The sequence below is a fragment of the Leishmania braziliensis genome, chromosome 25, assembly GCF_000002845.2.
Source record: "Leishmania braziliensis MHOM/BR/75/M2904 complete genome, chromosome 25".
NCBI lineage: Eukaryota > Euglenozoa > Kinetoplastea > Trypanosomatida > Trypanosomatidae > Leishmania > Leishmania braziliensis.
This window is the reverse complement of record NC_009317.2, coordinates 445,851-462,772: the sequence shown is the minus strand read 5'-3', so window position 1 is coordinate 462,772 and position 16,922 is coordinate 445,851. Positions and strand designations below refer to the sequence as shown.

The 16,922-nt window shown below is 60.0% G+C and overlaps 6 protein-coding genes across 6 annotated transcripts; all 6 read left to right on the top strand.

Annotated features, from left to right (window-relative positions):
* Nucleotides 1–382: 382 nt before the first annotated feature.
* On the top strand, nucleotides 383–2,257 carry LBRM_25_1190 (conserved hypothetical protein; the record flags this gene model as incomplete). The annotated part of the gene is made up of 1 exon (XM_001565573.1): nucleotides 383–2,257. One exon carries the CDS (start codon nucleotides 383–385, stop codon nucleotides 2,255–2,257), a length of 1,875 nt encoding a protein of 624 aa, XP_001565623.1.
* Nucleotides 2,258–2,902: 645 nt separating this feature from the next.
* On the top strand, nucleotides 2,903–6,037 carry LBRM_25_1180 (conserved hypothetical protein; the record flags this gene model as incomplete). Its single annotated transcript, XM_001565572.1, has 1 exon — nucleotides 2,903–6,037. One exon carries the CDS (start codon nucleotides 2,903–2,905, stop codon nucleotides 6,035–6,037), a length of 3,135 nt encoding a protein of 1,044 aa, XP_001565622.1.
* A 1,042-nt stretch (nucleotides 6,038–7,079) lies between these two features.
* LBRM_25_1170 (modification methylase-like protein) lies at nucleotides 7,080–9,611 on the top strand (the record flags this gene model as incomplete). Its single annotated transcript, XM_001565571.2, has 1 exon — nucleotides 7,080–9,611. The coding sequence occupies one exon, from the start codon at nucleotides 7,080–7,082 to the stop codon at nucleotides 9,609–9,611; it is 2,532 nt and encodes an 843-aa protein (XP_001565621.2).
* A 469-nt stretch (nucleotides 9,612–10,080) lies between these two features.
* LBRM_25_1160 (ribosomal protein S25) lies at nucleotides 10,081–10,443 on the top strand (the record flags this gene model as incomplete). The annotated part of the gene is made up of 1 exon (XM_001565570.1): nucleotides 10,081–10,443. The coding sequence occupies one exon, from the start codon at nucleotides 10,081–10,083 to the stop codon at nucleotides 10,441–10,443; it is 363 nt and encodes a 120-aa protein (XP_001565620.1).
* Nucleotides 10,444–11,474: 1,031 nt separating this feature from the next.
* On the top strand, nucleotides 11,475–13,049 carry LBRM_25_1150 (putative ATPase beta subunit; the record flags this gene model as incomplete). The annotated part of the gene is made up of 1 exon (XM_001565569.1): nucleotides 11,475–13,049. One exon carries the CDS (start codon nucleotides 11,475–11,477, stop codon nucleotides 13,047–13,049), a length of 1,575 nt encoding a protein of 524 aa, XP_001565619.1.
* A 2,226-nt stretch (nucleotides 13,050–15,275) lies between these two features.
* LBRM_25_1140 (conserved hypothetical protein) lies at nucleotides 15,276–16,718 on the top strand (the record flags this gene model as incomplete). The annotated part of the gene is made up of 1 exon (XM_001565568.1): nucleotides 15,276–16,718. One exon carries the CDS (start codon nucleotides 15,276–15,278, stop codon nucleotides 16,716–16,718), a length of 1,443 nt encoding a protein of 480 aa, XP_001565618.1.
* Between the last annotated feature and the right edge of the window lie 204 nt (nucleotides 16,719–16,922).

The following is a 16,922-nucleotide window of genomic DNA, read 5'->3' as shown; positions in this document are numbered from 1 at the left end:
TTATTGTGATCTGCGGCTTCACTTGCGTGTGTGTGCGTGTGTGCTGATGGCGCTTGCGGAAAGGCCTTTAGCGGGCATGAAGTATGCGCACCCACCACGCCCCTGCGTTTTTTCCCTCTTCCCCAACTTTTTGTTTTGTTTTCTGCGACGGCCATCATTTTAACCTTCTCGTTCCCATTTGCCCTTTCCGCCTCCCCTTTCTCTTGCACAGCGTCACACTGCCCCCCTGCACCCTTCTGCTCACTCCCTGCACACATTGGGTGAGCATAAAAGACTGGGAGAGAGAGAGTAGCGCACAACAGTGGGATAGGTAAGTCCAAGGAGTCCCCGGTGTACCCTCCTCCTTCCCCTCTGCCCCCTCCCTCCCCCAAGCACACCCAGGATGCGGACCTTTGTCTTCATCAGCGGCATCCCAGACTTCCTGCTGGAGCCAATCGTCAAAGGTGATAAGAGCAGCAATGGCGTCGCCACCACTAAGTCCGCTGCGGTGACCTCGAAGTTCGACCTTCGCTATGAGCGCCTGCGCCGCCTGCTAGTGGAGCACTCGTCTGGAGTGATGCTTGTCATGCATCTCGAGTCGAAGGGATACGCACTGGCACTGTACGCTTCCGAGAGGGAGGCATTGGCCGCATGTAAGGCGGATATTACCCCTGAACAGCCGGGGCGCAAGTACCCGCCGCTGCGCCTGCGCATCATAGAAAAGGAGAAGCCATGCCCACCGGAGCCCGTCTACAACCCGTACCTGATAGTGGAAGGCGAGGAGGTGCGCAAGGAAGAGCTCGCCGATACCCGTGGCCTGGAGCTTGTGTATCGCGGCCGCGCGGTGGCCAAGTGGTGTGCGCGAACGCTGGCAGGCGAGGATTGTTACTTCGGGGTTTCATGCTTGAAGTTGCACAAGAACGCGACGCAGAGGACGGTTCGCAAGCGACCACGCGTCGAGGACGTCGACGTCAGCGCTCATCTGACAAGCGAGCAGCAGGCAACCGTGCGGCATCTGCTCTCCTCCGTGGAGGCCTCGAGGGCAGCCTTAACACCGGTTCCCATGATCATGAAAAACTGCACGTACGTGCCAGTATCGGCGGAGGAGATGGAGATGCTGAACCGACTCGCGTGCGAAGCGCCGTCTTGCACTTCTTTGCCAGCGTTTGAGTCACTGGAGGCTCATCCCACCTACCAGACCCTTCTTCAGCGCATCGACGATGCCCTTCAGTCACAGCGGGCTGCTACTGTTGTCACCGCAGGTGGCGAATCAACGGCGTTCTTTCCGCGACTGGGCTGTCCTGGTGGGGCGCCGTGGGACTGGAGTGTCGAGTCCGAGGAAGGCCGGCGGCTTCTCCGTCAGCGGTGCCCACTCCCAGCGAACGGTGCACCCACGCCGCTGGAGCGCGATTTGTACACGCAGCGCCTGTGGTATCACATGAATCAGCTGAACAGGTGCCACAGCGCGCGTGACGTAGTGCGGATGTTGTGCGGCAGTCGCCGCGTGCGAGAGGCACTGCGTCGGTGTAGTGAGGCGATCAACGATGCTTCGGTGCCGTCGCCGTCGGGCACTCGTGCCGACGACAAGGCGCAAACAAACGTGTCGCCGTCGTCGTCCACCACGAAGGCTTCGGGGCTGACCATTTGTCTGCAGCCGTGGCTGTACCTCCCCACAGTGGGTTGTGAGGTGACAGCGTATCTTGAGCGCGGCGGGCGCCGGATTCGCGGCGTTGTGCAGCGCTACGGACAGGTGCGTCTCATGACCTCGGCCACGCTCTTGGCTTCGGCGTTTGCCGTGGTGGGAGACGCCGCCGACCCAGATGCATTACTCGCTCGGTACGCCGTCCTCGAGTCGGCGACCGACGCAGCCGCCGAGGAGGATCTTACCAGGGAGCTGCGGGTGTTCCAGCGTAGCTTTGCCAGCGCCGTGGGCGATGTTGCCCTCCATCTGCAGACACACTCCAACAGCGTCGGTGGTGACGGGGCCGCGTGGTGCGTGCATCTGGCCGTGGTGCTGACGCCCAACTCAGTTCCAACAGCAGGGCGGCTTCCATCCGTCGCACTGCTCTCCGCCAGCCCCTATCAGCGTGCCCTCGAGGAGTGCTCCATGTACTCGTCTTTGGCGCCGCCGAGCAGAGGGGCCGATCCGACCGCCTCGACGGAGACGCGGCCCACGAACGTGGACGTGGCGTGGAACACACAGCGGCACCCGTACATCCCGCTCTTCAGCCGCGATCTCTTGGAGAAGCTGCGCGCGGGCCCAGTGGGAAAAGGGTGAGTACGGCAGCGGTAAGGTGAGCTGCGGTGTAACAAAATGTATAAGGAGCAGGGCAGGGTGCGGCTGAGAGGAAGAGGGCTGCGCGTGTGTCTCTGTGCTTATGAACAGCTCTCCTCGCTCTTCGTCGCCCTGCCTCCTCACCCCCCCCCCCCCCCCCATGACCCTGCCCTATCGCATCGTCCCTCTGCACTGTTCTCTTGCGTCCCACCTCCCCAATGCTTGTGCAGGTGCCCACGCTCAACCTGACGAACGTAAAGCGGCTTCGCGTATCTCAGCTTACACACCCCACCCGGATGTATACGCACCCGTACATACGCTCACAGACTCTCACATGGATTAGCCCTGAACGAGAACTCCCCGCTCCTCCCGCTGTGGCGCGCATCCTGTTTGAGCTTCCTCCTCCGCTATTACCCATTGTCCTTTGCCATTCATCTCGTAACTCTCCTTCTGAGCAACAGTGCACCGCCAATACCCTCGTCTCCATAGGTGCTTCTCTGCCTCCCCGCTCCCCCCCCTCCACACGCATTCATACGTATATACACACGAAAAGCACCGCTGCCGGTGTGCCTCTGCGAGTAACGTATGCCTCCAAAGAAGACGAAGCGCTCAGCTGCAACCACAGCTGCATCGCCCGCGGTTGAGCAGATGCCCACAAAGCGTACCGCTGCTTCCCTAGTAAAGCCGCCGACTACCCTGTGCCCGCAACCGCAGTCTTCGGCGACATCAATCAAGAGGAGCTCCGCGGTTGGCAACGCAGACCTGGCACTCTCTTCCTCCTCTACTCCACAGCGGCAACGGAAGGAGTCACTACCTCAACCGCAGCTCCGCACACCTGAGGGAGAGCGCAGCCAGAGCACTCCCAAACAGGTGCGCGAGAGCTCGTTCGGCGCCTCGCCCCAGGCGATTCCACCAGCCCCCGCCACCAGCCCAGCACCGGCCTCCAGTAAGACTCCTCGACGATCCTCCTCATCTTCCCCAACCCAGCGGAGCCCAAGCGAGACGGTCTCAAGGTCGAAGGCGAACAGCGCCACAGCAGCGGCAACGGCGGCGACCACCCACGTATCTCCAGCGCATCTGTCTTCGCCGCCATCGCCCGCCTCGCATGAGAGGACAACCTCCTTGCAGCCACCGCAGTCTGCAAACTCCATGAAGAGAAGCGCTCGCGGTGCTCAGGGCCGCAGTATTTCTGTGGACACCACACCGACGTCTACGGTACCGGCCAAAGAAGCTCCAGCAGCTGCCGCCGCGGGCAGCGCGAACGTAGGCGCCATCGTTGGCGCTGCAGTTGCTGGAGCGGTGAAGTCCTCAAAGTCCCCACGAAGCCGCAGTGAGCGTCGCAGCCGTGCCCGCGCGGCTTTCTTGGCGACCACATTGGCGACCTCCTCGCCAGACGCGCGCTTCGTTGAGCGGTTCATTCGGGAGTCCAAAGTAATCGCGCCGGACGTGAGCGGCATCCGCTGCCTCGCAGTGCACCCCTCAGAGCAAGAACTCATCGCTGCTCGTGAGAACGGCTCGCTGGTGCGCTACACTGTGACGTTCTTTCAGGGCATCCCGCAGTTTGTGCAGCGCCGCCACACCGGCGGCCAGACCCACCGCACCATTTCGGGACTGGCGTACGTGACTGTCCCGACACCGCTGTCGTCGTCGTCCTCGGCGTCGAGTCCCGGAGCAGCGTCGGCGCCCCGCCATGTTCTCCTCGCCTCCATGATGTCTGGGCAGATTGTCATCTATGACGCAGAGCTGCTCGTTCCTGTTGCGCTGCATCAGCGCAGCGGTGGAGCCATCTGGGCTTTGCACGTGGTGAGTCCTGCATGCATCTACGCCGCCATGGCCGACGGGAGCTGGCAGCAGCTGCGCCTCACGTGTAAGCGAGATGGCGCCGCACCGCAGCTGGAGCTGGTGCGCGTCGTGCCCAGCATCAGCGGTGCCGACCGCGCCTTGTCTGTGACGACGTCTCTGTCGCTGCGCATGGCGGTCGGCTCCGACGACGCCGGCAATGTGCACGCGTGGCGCTTGCCTGTCTACGTATCGCCGCAGGGGTCCTCTGCCGGTGCTGGTGCCGTGGAGGAGGAGGAGGCTGCCGCTCCCAACCGTGCACGCGGTTTGGCCGAGCATGAGTCTATGTGGACTACAAGGCTGGCGAAGGGTATCGCACTCAGCTGTGCCGTAGTCGGTGGGGTGCAGCGCCCCTGTGTTGTCGTTGGGACGTCTATGGGCGACGTTGTGCTGCTCGATGCCGCGCACGGACACGTCTTTCAAACGTTCTCGCAGCACAAGGGACCAGTGTCGACGCTGGCGGTTAAGAACGACGCTGTTGTTTACGCGTCCGGCTGGCACGAGAGCCTTCGGTGCTACCGCTGCAACGAGAAGGGGGACTGGTACCCCGCCGAGGTGAAGCGGCGCACGCACTATCACGAGGCGAGCCAGCTGGCGCTGCTGCCGCGTCATCAGTTAATATTGTCTGCGTCGCGCGACGGCACGATCATGTACGCGCCGACAGGGCAGCTGTTCACGTCGCCGGCGATGTACGTGACGGTCACGACGCAGCAGTTCGCCTACGCAGCCGATCGCGAGCTTCTCTTGCAATCCCGCTTCGACACCATCGAGGCTTTCCACATGGACGGCGCTGCTCGTCACTGGGTGCCTTTCTTTGGTCACCGTCTTGATGGCCGCTTTCACCTCTCCGGCCTGTGGTGCGATCGCCAGCTGAACTACATCGTCTTCAGCACAGAGGAGCGCGTTGGGCTGTTGAAGGTGGTGTGGCGCGCACATGCAGCGATGTCTGTGTCGAGGCTGGAGGCAGTGCTGGAGCTGTCGGCGCGCAGCGGTGTTGTGGACGTCTGCTGGTCGGGTACCGCTGTTGCTGTGGGGTCGGCAGAAGAGATGAGTGCGGATGCAAGTCAAGAGGCCGCCACTGACACATCTGCCTTGTCGCCGGCGCCACAGCGACTCTACATCCTCTACGATAAGAGCGTCACCTTTGTTGCCCTCACTGACGGGTACCCGGTGGTGCACACCCCCGTGCAGGTGCGTGGAAGGCTTCTCCCTGGTGACTCGCTGGGTCTCTACCGGGTACTATGCCGTCCAGCAGCTGCCGCTCCTCTTGCGAGGAACCGCAGAAGCGGCTCGATAGTTGACGCAACAGAGGGCGAGGAGCTTGTCATCTATGGCCATCGTGGCAGCTGCCGCATGCGTCTTATGGCAGATGGCACCCCTGACGCGGACTCCCTGGTCGCCGATCTGGATGACGTGTACGAACTCGCTCAGGAGTTGCCGCTGCTGCAGGATGCCTCGAACGCGAAGGCCAAGGGCGGCAGTCACGGTGGCGCTGAGCGGGCGCTGAAGAGGGCGAAGGCGGAGGCGCTAGCCTCGTCAGCGCTGGCAAAGGCAACCTCGTGCGAGGCTCTGGTTGGCTTGTCGGCAGTGCAGCAGCGGTACGTTGTTGGCCCGACGCTGCACTCGTCCTCGGCGGCCACCACACCACTGTCGGCGACGCTACCACATGATGTGCGCTGGATTGCCCGCATTGCAGCGTCTTCGTCAAACAACAGCACCACGGTCACTTCCTCAGCCGCTGCCTCCTCGTACAAGTACCTTGGCTACTTCAGCCGTGGTCTCCTTATTGCTACGGGTGACAGCTGGCACATGGTGCGCCGCATGAATGTGGAGGCTGCCTTCCTCGTAAAGGATGGCACAGAGGTATTGGTGCTGGAGCGCAACCTCGAAAAGACCCTTGAGGCTCTTCCCCTCTGCTGGAAGGTACGCCGCTTCGGCAACTAAAGGTGCGCGCCACCAGAGTACGCAGAGCTGGACAAGGCTGACGTGCACGTGTGGGCGCGCTTTTATAAGTGCATGTTTGATGTGTGTGCGATGTGGGCGAAGCCGATAATGACGATGCAGGGAGACGGGCGAGGTGTGTGCGTGCGTGCGTGTGTGGGGTGGGTGGGTGGGTGGGTGGTGGAGGGAGCCAGGTACCGTCAGCACTCCTCTCACGGCTTTCTTCTCTCCACGCACCACCGCTTCCTTCCTTCCTTCCTCGCGTAACACGGCCTTCTCACTGTGCTCTTAACTTCACTCTTTTCTTCAGCGAGTTCTCGCTAACTCGCACAACGACTAAAGCGGCAGAGGACGAACACTAGTGAGGATGACGATGATGGCGTCTGCGTGTGAGTGTGTGTGCCTCCCCCTTCCTCTCCCCCTGTAAGCGAGGGAAACGAACATGTACAGCGATATACACACATCGATGTGTGTAGAGGCGTGTGGAGTATCCGTGCAGTTGAGCTGTAGCGACGATCGTGTGGGATCCCTACGATAGGGACACATACACTCTGAGAGGAGGAAGAGGGGAAGGAGGGGGGGGGCGGGAGGACAGAGGCAATAGGAGGGAAAAGGAGAAATCTTCAGGCGGGAGAGGCTTGGCAATCACTCACCTCTTTGTTTTTCTCGTTGTGCCTAGCCTATTCCATCCTCGTCTCGCTCCCGAGGAGGCGCCCTGACGCGGTAGCCATCTCTGTATCTTCTGCTCACCTTCGTGGGAGTCGACACCCCCACACCCGCCAACACAATCAAAGCCCTGAGTATGGCCGAGTGGCACCACGGTCTGCTCAACCTGCTGCAGCGCTCCCCTTTCCTCTCCTCAGCACGTCTCTGCTTGCTACTCTTCCCTATATTCTGGCTGCCTCTCCTTTGTTTTTACTTTGTTTCCATCTCCGTTGCACCCTCTCTTCCATCCTCTCTCTCTCTCTCTCCCCATGACGTGATAATCGTCTACACGCATTCACATGCGTACAAGCGGGGTCATTAGAGGGTGGCTGCATTGGCGATGGCGTCCCCGACATCCTACCCGTCTTCGTACCCGGCTGGCATCTTTGTGGTCCGCTCCAAACAACAACTGGCGCCTCTTGTGGCGCGGCTGCGCGCGACCCGACGGCTAAAGCCAGGGCGTAATGTGACTGAGTTTGACGGCGAGCACTTTGCTGAGTTGGCGGAGGCGCCGGGGATCAGGCTACCGGTGAGCGCGCCTGCAATGCATGGGGGTGGCACAGTCAACAGAAAAGAAGCTCAGGCAGGCAGCGCTAATGTGGAGGCGGCGTGCGGCCTGAGGGGGACGTTGATGTATCTTCGTGAGACAACCGAGGCCGAAGCAGCGGAGTTTGAGATGTCCACTCAAGCAGGGAAGAGGAGGGGACTTTCTGGCAGCGATGGCATCACTATACCTCTGCTCACAAGCTTCTCCACGTCCAAGCTGCATTCGACGAGTATGCGCGCAGCTGGCTCAGGGGCGACGAGTGAACGGTGTGTGATTATCACAGCGTGCGACTCTGTCCAAGGTGAGGAGTTCCTTTCGCTGCTGCGCGTCCCTTATGATGAACGTGCAGGGGCACGATGGCCACCGTACATGGCGGTACACGTAGTCGGCGCGTTTGCGGAGGCAGAGCTTCGCGAACTTCTCTCCCCGGGTGGATCGAATGGCGGCAGCAGCACCGGAACCGACGGTTGTGGCGGAAACGAGTGGATGGAATCCTCTGTGCCAGTGGCTTACATCCGGGGTATCCGGCGGTTTCACCGCGTGTGCTGCCCAGTGCTAGCAGAGATGCCATCTGCACTTGCAGCGATGCGGCGCACAGCATTGCTGCAGCGCCATCATCGCCTCGCCCAATGTGATGAGGTTGCCAGCGACAGCACGTGTCCACCGCCATCACTGCAAGGGGCCACGCCATTGCTAGCAGCCGCCCACCTTCAACCCAGTAGTTCTCCACCGGTTGGTCTCTCTCAAGACTCCGACGCCGCCTGCGCGCCGTTATTCACCTTCTCCGAGTTGTTTTGCGGCATCGGCATGTTCCGCAGTGGTCTGGAGCGTGTCGGTGGTCGTGCTGCTTTCGCTGTCGATTTTGCGCCTCCTGCGCAGATCGTCTACGCACTCAACCACCGCTGTTTGCACGATTGCCCAGCCGCGCTGCAGCTGCCTAACGCGACGCTGAACGGTCCCCGAGAGGACACCGGAGGCTCACTCACTCCAAGCAGCAGTAGCAGCAGCGGGACTAGATTGACGGCTGCCGCTTCCGCAGTAGCTTGCCAACATGCCGAGACAGAGGGAAGCTCTCTTGATGCCACTGCGTGTTCTGTGCCGCCCCTCGTCGGCAATATCACCGAGATTCCTAACGCCTTCTTTCCCACGCACGACGTGCTCACCGGCGGCTTTCCATGCCAGAGCTTCGCGAAGGCTGGCGACGCTGCAGGGTTGCACGCAGAGAAGGGGTGGTTGTTCTATGAGGTGGTGCGGGTGGTGGCCGCCACTCAGCCGACAGCGTTCTTGCTGGAGAATGTGGATCATCTTATCGAGGTCGAGGCTGGCGCGCAGCTCGCTGAGATCCTTGCCCGACTCCGCCACCCGACGTCGTCCTTGGCCGCGCCAACCGTTGAGGATGTCGCCGTGGAGTACGAAGTGCAGTACGTGGTCGTGGATGGCGGTGCCCTAACACCGCAGACACGCAAACGGGTGTACTTCTTCGGTTTCAAGGTTGCCTCAGCTCTGGTGCCGGTCCGTGAGGCATCCCTTGGCTATTCCCTCTCTCCGTTCACCCTGCCTCGTGCTGACGATGGGGAGGCACGCGCAACTGCCGCCCGAGTGATCACTGATGCCCTTCAGCGAATCAAGGTGGCTTCTCTTGACTCCCCATACCGCAGTGTCCAGGAGTTGCTCGTGCACCCCTCCACTGTTAACGCGTCGCGCTTAGCACCACAAAGTCGCTCAATGCGGGATGAGCCAACTGGCACGTCAGGCGGGGCGAAGAGTCCTTCCCCAAGCTCAGCACACAGCGACCTTCAGCTGACCCACGCACAATGGGAGGCCGTACGGCGCAGTCGCACGTACCGGCAGAACCCGCTGTGGAGGCTGTGTGACCTGCAGGGGCGGGCTCGCACCCTGCTGGGCAGCTACCGCACGAGTTATCAGCTCTACTCAGAGTTTGTGCCTTCATCACCAGAGCTGACTCAGGATGAGGTCGCTGCGATGCTACTGGAGGGGATGTCGCTGAGGCCAGGGGGTGACGCCGCTGATGCACGCGCTGGCGGTCCAGAGGGGTCGGCAATGCCGGCTCCAGCGCCTCCACCACTACGTTTCTTTGCGTTACGCGAGTGCGCGCGCTTGCAAGGAATCGAGGATGGTTTTCTTCTTCCCCACGACACAACACAGATCCCGTCAAGCGCTGATGCTGGTGCTATTCCTGCCGCAGTGCTCCGCCAGGTACCCTCCGGTGCCGTGTACAAGCTGATCGGCAATGCAGTCAACCCACGAGTTGTGGCATGCTTGGGCGGCGCCATCGCATCCTACCTGCAAGAACGACGCTGCTGAGCGCGAGTGAGAGGCACTTCTTTTTCTCTTTCCACACATCATAGGGCGCATATCAACCATTAGGAAGCACAACTTTGCAGTGTACGTGTGTGTGTGTGTGTGTGTGTGTGTGTGCTCGTGGGCCCGACCAGAGCCCTTCTGAGGTACTGGATGCGCACCCGTGCACGTATGCACGGAATGGTCTGCTATCCTTGTCCCCGCCGTCTTTCCTTCTCTCCTCCCTGTCTTCTACCGCCATCTTCTTTACTGTAATCCTCGCTGTGTCCTCGCACTCCCCTTTTCTCTTCACACACGGCTGCTGTCCTCGTCCCTTTCCCTCTCTGCGAACTGCATGTCCCCCTTCACACATACACACACATACGCCCACACATACGTGCCCCTTCCCTCCTCCATTGCCTCTGCCGTTAGAAGAGTGAAACCCACCCGTGCCTCTCCCCCTTCGTACTTCACCTGCCCCCTCAACGCAATCATGCCGCCGAAGGCTGGTCAGACGAAGAAGGCCAAGATGGAGGCCGCCAACAAGGGCGCGAAGAAGACCACGAAGAAGTGGAGCAAGGGCCAGTCCCGTGAGGCTCTACAGAACGCCGTGATGTTCGACAAGGAGACGTACGACAAGCTCCGCAGCGAGGTGCCCAAGTACAAGCTCATCACCCCCTCGATCATCTCTGACCGCCTCAAGATCGCCGTCTCCATCGCTGCCTCTGGCCTCAAGCAGTTGTGCCGCGAAAAGCTCATCCGCCTGGTGTCGTGCTCCAGCAAGACCCGCGTGTACACGCGTATCGTGCAGGCTGCTCCGGCTGAGACGGCCGCCGCTGCTCCGGCTTCCGAGTAAAAGGGTATGGCATATGGGGAAGAAGCCGGTGCACCTGTGCGCGTGCCTGTACATCGGAAAAGCAGAACATAAAAGAGAAGCGCAAAGACATGCGAGTCAACTCTTGCTGCGTCTCCTCCGCCACGTCTTTATCTTTCTCTCTACTTGTGCTCTCTGCCTTGATGTTCACTCCCCCCTTCGTGTGCGCTTCAGGCAGTCGCGGGACTGTGTGTGTGTGTGTGTGCGCTCTCGATACAGCGCACTCGCACACGCACGCACACACGCGCGGTATTTTTTCTCTCTTTCTCTCTCTTCACTTTTGACTCCTTTGTGGCATTGTGATTTCTTTTATTCAAAGCACACAAAAACACTGAGCGAAAACTGGCGCTGGGCTCCTCATGGCACTGCTTCTCTGGGAGGGCGGGTGGGGGGAAGAAGACCGTTCAGCCTCTGCCTCCTACGCGCATCGCTGTACTCACTCCCTCACTCACACGCACACCGATGCGCAGGTACGCCAACGCATTGAACGCGGCTTCATTCTGCCTTCTGCTGCCTGTGCATCGATTTCTCTCTCTGTGCAAGCAAATATGCTCACCTCCAGGCCAGATACGGTGTTGCCATCCCACCATCTCACACCCTCGAGCAGCTGATCTTTACTACGTGCGCGCGCACAATGACGCCGCCAATGCGGCCCACCCTCACCCCCGTCCTCTCCGCTTGTTCCACTACCCCTCACTCGACTACCAACACTACAACTCGAACTGACTCTCTGTCTCTCTCTCTCTCTCTCGTTCCCTCTTTCCCGTTACGCCTTCCCTTCCTGGGCGCATCCGTGCATTGGGCTCGCCAACGCACTTCAGACCCACATCGTAAGCCCCTACATATCCGCGCATAAGCCTACTCGACAGGTCCCTTTCCTACTTTCAGTTTCTCTAACTCTCCCTTGGTTCTAACGCCGCACTCGCCTATCTCCTCTCGTGCTGTGATTGCCTGTGTGTGATTTCCTCACTCCCTACTAGCTTCCCTACTCAGCACACCTCAGCAGTACAGCCATGTTGTCTCGTGTGCAGTCTGCGGTGATCCGCCGCGCCACTGGGGTGCGCGCTGCGTCGGCGGCGGCGGCCTCTGTTTCGAAGCCTGCGGAGCACAAGGGCCGCGTCGGCTACGTGTCGCAGGTCATTGGTGCCGTGGTGGACGTGCACTTCATGGAGGGCGTGCCGCCGGTGCTGACGGCGCTGGACGTGACGGAGGACCTCGGCCGCGATGAGCCGCTGACGCTGGAGATCGTGCAGCACTTGGATGCGAACACCGGCCGCTGCATTGCGATGCAGACGACGGACCTGCTGAAGCTGAAGTCGAAGGTTGTGTCGACCGGCGGCAACATCTCCGTGCCGGTGGGCCGCGAGACGCTGGGCCGCATCTTCAACGTGCTGGGCGACGCGATTGACCACCGCGGCCCCGTGTGCGAGAAGATGCGCATGGCGATCCACGCCGAGGCGCCGAAGCTGGCGGACCAGGCTGCGGAGGACACGATCCTGACGACCGGCATCAAGGTGATCGACCTGATTCTGCCCTACTGCAAGGGCGGCAAGATCGGCCTGTTCGGCGGTGCCGGTGTGGGCAAGACTGTGATCATCATGGAGCTGATCAACAACGTCGCGAAGGGGCACGGCGGCTTCTCCGTGTTCGCTGGCGTTGGCGAGCGCACGCGCGAGGGCACTGACCTGTACCTGGAGATGATGCAGTCGAAGGTGATTGACCTGAAGGGCGAGTCGAAGTGCGTGCTTGTGTACGGGCAGATGAACGAGCCCCCGGGCGCGCGCGCGCGCGTTGCGCAGTCTGCGCTGACGATGGCCGAGTACTTCCGCGACGTGGAGGGCCAGAACGTGCTGCTGTTCATCGACAACATCTTCCGCTTCACGCAGGCGAACTCCGAGGTGTCTGCGCTGCTGGGCCGCATCCCGGCCGCCGTGGGTTACCAGCCAACGCTTGCGGAGGATCTTGGCATGCTGCAGGAGCGCATTACGTCGACGACGAAGGGATCGATTACGTCTGTGCAGGCTGTGTACGTGCCTGCGGATGATATCACGGACCCCGCGCCCGCGACGACGTTCTCGCACCTGGACGCGACGACTGTGCTGGACCGTGCGGTGGCGGAGTCGGGCATCTACCCTGCCGTGAACCCGCTGGAGTGCGCGTCGCGCATCATGGACCCCGATGTGATCGACGTGGACCATTACAACGTTGCACAGGATATCGTCCAGATGCTGACCAAGTACAAGGAGCTGCAGGACATCATTGCGGTGCTTGGCATCGACGAGCTGAGCGAGGAGGACAAGGTCGTGGTGGACCGCGCGCGCAAGGTGACGCGGTTCCTGTCGCAGCCGTTCCAGGTTGCGGAGGTGTTCACCGGCATGACGGGCCACTACGTGCAGCTGAGCGACACGGTGGAGTCGTTCTCTGGCCTGCTGATGGGGTCGTACGACCAGATCCCGGAGATGGCGTTCTACATGGTTGGCGGCATCAAGTCTGTGCTGGAGAAGGCGAAGGCGATGGCGGAGGAGGCTGCGGCGATGGAGAAGCAGCGTCGCGCGCGCCAGGCCTCGAGCACCTCGGACTCGCAGTAGGCCGGCAACAGTGCAGGACAGACATGCGCGGGCGTATGATTAATGGCGATGCCTGGCTCTTGCGGAGGGTCCCACGTGGGGGTGCACGGGCCATCTCGTGCTTTCACGTGTGGTTCCGCCCACAGGCAGAGACGAGCGGGAGGGGGGGTAGGGGAGGGGTGTGGGGCTTCCCTTGTGCGCGCGGTTTGCTCGCTTAGTCTGTTCTCCCCCTGCCGTTGCTCTCGGATGGCGTTGGCGTGGTCGTCGTGTGTCTCGAAGCGTAACGATCGGATTAATCTCGTATTCTTCTCGCAGTGGTGCGCAGGGAGGGACTGGCGAAGGGGGACAGCAGGGAGAAGATGAGCCGGCCGAGAGAGAGAGACGCTTGTGTTTTGTTTCTTCTCTCTCTCGTTTCCGTTCTTTAATTTTTAGCGGACGTTTACTTGAGTGAAAGGCGGTGGTTTTGGGAGAGTGGGAGGATACGGGTGGGCGGCCTGTACGCGTGTGGGTGTTAGTGGCAGTGCACACCGATGCTCATCGCCGTCCGTGCCGCGCTGCCATTATGTTTTGCACTCGAATGACACCCCTCTGGTGTTTGCGCTGTTGTCTCTGTCGTTCTACTGTTTTGGTTTTAGAGTTGTAGTGGTAGTGAGACGAGCACACGCGAAGGAAACACACACCCATATCCCCTCTCCCCTCCCCGCACACACGCACACGCACGTACACCCTCCCTCTCCCCCACGCCTCTTTTCCTGCCCCCTTCGATGCTCATCGCAGTAGCAACAAAGGCCTACGTAAGCGTACGCACACGCATAGGTGGGCGTGTATCGGCCGTGTGTGCCATGAGGCTGAGCAGGTCCGTGGTGACGGTGGGGAGCTGCACGGCACGTGTCTGTGGAGAAGTGCGCGTGTGGATGGTGGTGGTGGTGTGTGTGTGTTGTGTGCTTTGCTGTGGGCTGTAGTGTGTAGAGATGTGCGAACACACGTAAAAGAAAAGGGAGATGTTTCCGTTCTGTCATGTGTGAGTTGTCCCTTGACGTTAATGGGCAAACCAACCGAGCAGCCAGCCATGGTGCGGGTGGGTGGGGAGTGTGGGGGGGGGGGACGAATAGGACAGAGAAAGAGAGAGGGAGCCAAACGGGAGGAGGCCGCATACTTGCGCAGCACTGGGGCCCAGTGCGCATCGCATGCCTCCATGTGCGTCTCTCTCTCTGTGCATGGCTCGAGTGGGCGCTAAAGGCCGCCCCTCTCTTTTTCTTCGAGAACGCCCCTCCCCCCCCCGTTTGCCCCCTTGCCTCATCACCGATGTTTGTGGTGTAATGGCGCGGAAAAGAGGGGCGTGAGGTGTCTTACGCGGGGGACGTGGCAGTTGTGTCCATTAAGTGATCAAGCGAAGGAGAAGGCTCTGCAGCAAGGCAGCTGCGTGCTTGCCCTGTTGTGTTGGCCCGTCCACCATCACTGCACATCTGAGACTCGCCGTCCCCCTCCTCACTCGCCTTCTTGCAACTGTCCATCCTTCCCTTGCGCAACTCTTCTCGATGATGGGCTTGCATCTCTCTCTTCGCTCTATCCTTCCACTTCTCCTCACCTCACTCCTTTTTCCCTTCTTCCCTCCCCTCGATACTCAACGCCGCTATTGCCTGCAATGAGCTTCACCTCTGTATGGGTGCGCGTGTGGGCTGTGCCTGCTGTTTACTTCACTCTCCATCAACTAATTTGAGCTGCTTTATTTGGGTTTCCTTTCCTCTTTTCGCTTGCTATTGTTCCTCCCCGGCCACTTTGCTTGTCTGACTGTGCGGCTTTACTTTGCTGTCGTGTTTGTGTCGTCTCGCGTGCTGCGGCGACAGCATCGCTTAGGTCTCTGTACCTGGTGCCGCTGCCGGTGCGTGTGTGTTTGCCCACGAGAAGGCGCAACATTTTTTTTTCCGTCCTTTGCCTTGTCTCCTCTCTCTTTTCTCTGGTCTTTGCTTGCTGCGTCTTTGCACTCGTGCACAGACACACACACAGAGAGAGAGAGAGAGAGAGAGAGAGAGAGAGACTGATTTACAGTAGCAGCTGTCGGGGTTGACGTTCTTGCCGTCTGGCTTTCTTTCGCTGCTTCTTTCCCCACATTTCGCGGCTTGCACACTGCGCGCACACGCGTTTGTGTTTTTATTTCCAGATCTTCACCCAGAGGGCTGTGGCTCTTTCTCCCCCTTTTCCACACCATTTTCTTCACCAACCCCCCCTCTCTCTCTTCCCATCATAATGCTCAACTGGTGGCTGATTGTTCTGATCATCCTGGTGTCGCTGATCTGCATCGGCCTCACCGTCTACATCATCATCTACTTTCAGTCAGAGGAGGACTCGGGCTGGGACTATGTGCCGAAGGCCGTCGCAGGTCTTGGACTCATTCTGGCTCTGGGCAGCGTCTTCCTCGTTCCCTTCGATGTGGCCAACTCGCCAGACCCTACTCTGGTGAACAAGTACAACCAAACGATCAATACTCCACTGATGTGGAAAATTGTGCTGTGGATGATGGCTGCCATGGCGGTCGTGATATGCCCCTTCTTCATGTTTTTCTATGAGGCGTATGACCCAGACAAACCGCGCATTGGAATGCAGATCGCGCACGGCTTCATCTCCACCCTTATCATCGTCGCCCTGTTCGCCCTTATCGTCGGCCTCTGCTACTACTACAAGGGCTTCGCGGACATTACATTTCAGACCTACAAGGGTATGCCGCAGATGGTCTTACCCAACAGCACTGCCATCAGCTACGTGGGCGAGTCGACCAAATCAACCATCACCATCGCTGTCAGCATCTACACGTACTGCATCGGCATGCTCTGCTTCTTTGGGTGGATCTTCTTCTTCTTCTACGGCGGTGCCGGCCTCATTGCGTACCCCATTGGCCTCATTCGCGGCTTCAAGTCGCGCACCAAGGCCATTAGCGCGAGCCTGTTTGCAGAGGAGATGGCCATTGTTCTGGCCAAGGCGGACGTAATGCTGGCGATGTGCATGGAGCTGCAGCGTGAAAGCCGCGGCAAAATGGCGCGCTCCACGAAGAACAAGATCAATATCATGCGCAACGAGGTGTACTTCCTGGAAGCACGGCAGGATCAGCTCATCTGGGCATACACGAATGCCGGTGGCTCGCCCTTCATTGTGTATGGAAAGTTGGCGTTAGGGATCCTGTGCCTCGCCACAGCGATGATGTGGTGTTTGCAGATTTTTGTCTACAACACCTTCAACGCAGACCCGCTTCTCAACACGTTGCTGATTCGCCTGAACGACGCCTTCGCGTTGTGCGGGGTATGCGCCTACGGCATCTTTGTCTTTTACCTCATGTGGTCCACGTTCCAGGGGCAGATAGCACTGGGCCTGCGCCTCGTCTTTTTTCAGATCCATCCAATGAAGAAGCATGACACCCTCGTGAACGCCTTTCTGTTCAACGTGAGCCTTCTCCTGATCACCTCCTACGCGGTCATCTTCTTTGCCGTCCAATCCTTCCAGGACTACGCCACTCTGACCGCCATCAACGGCCTTCTCAACGTCTTCGTGATGCATCTGCGCGGCATTGGTGTGTTTATTAGGTGGGCGCAGTTTTGCTTATTGGGCATGTCGTTGGTGGCGCTGATATGGGCGGCGGTGGCCCCGTATAAGAAGCGTCGTGATCCAACCAAGATGCGCCTCGACGATTTGGGCTAACACAAGACGTAACACAGCATCCCCCTCTTTTCCCTCTCCCCCTCCCCTCCGCTCTCGCTTCTCGTCTTCTGGTTTGCTTGCTGTTGCTCCTTCCCCTCTCTCTTTTCTCCGCCTGTGTGCGCCGCTGGGTGTGGTGGGCGCGTTATAGCTGCCTAACTTGCTGTGAGTCGTCCATTCCGTGTCGTACCGCTACGTTGGACGTCA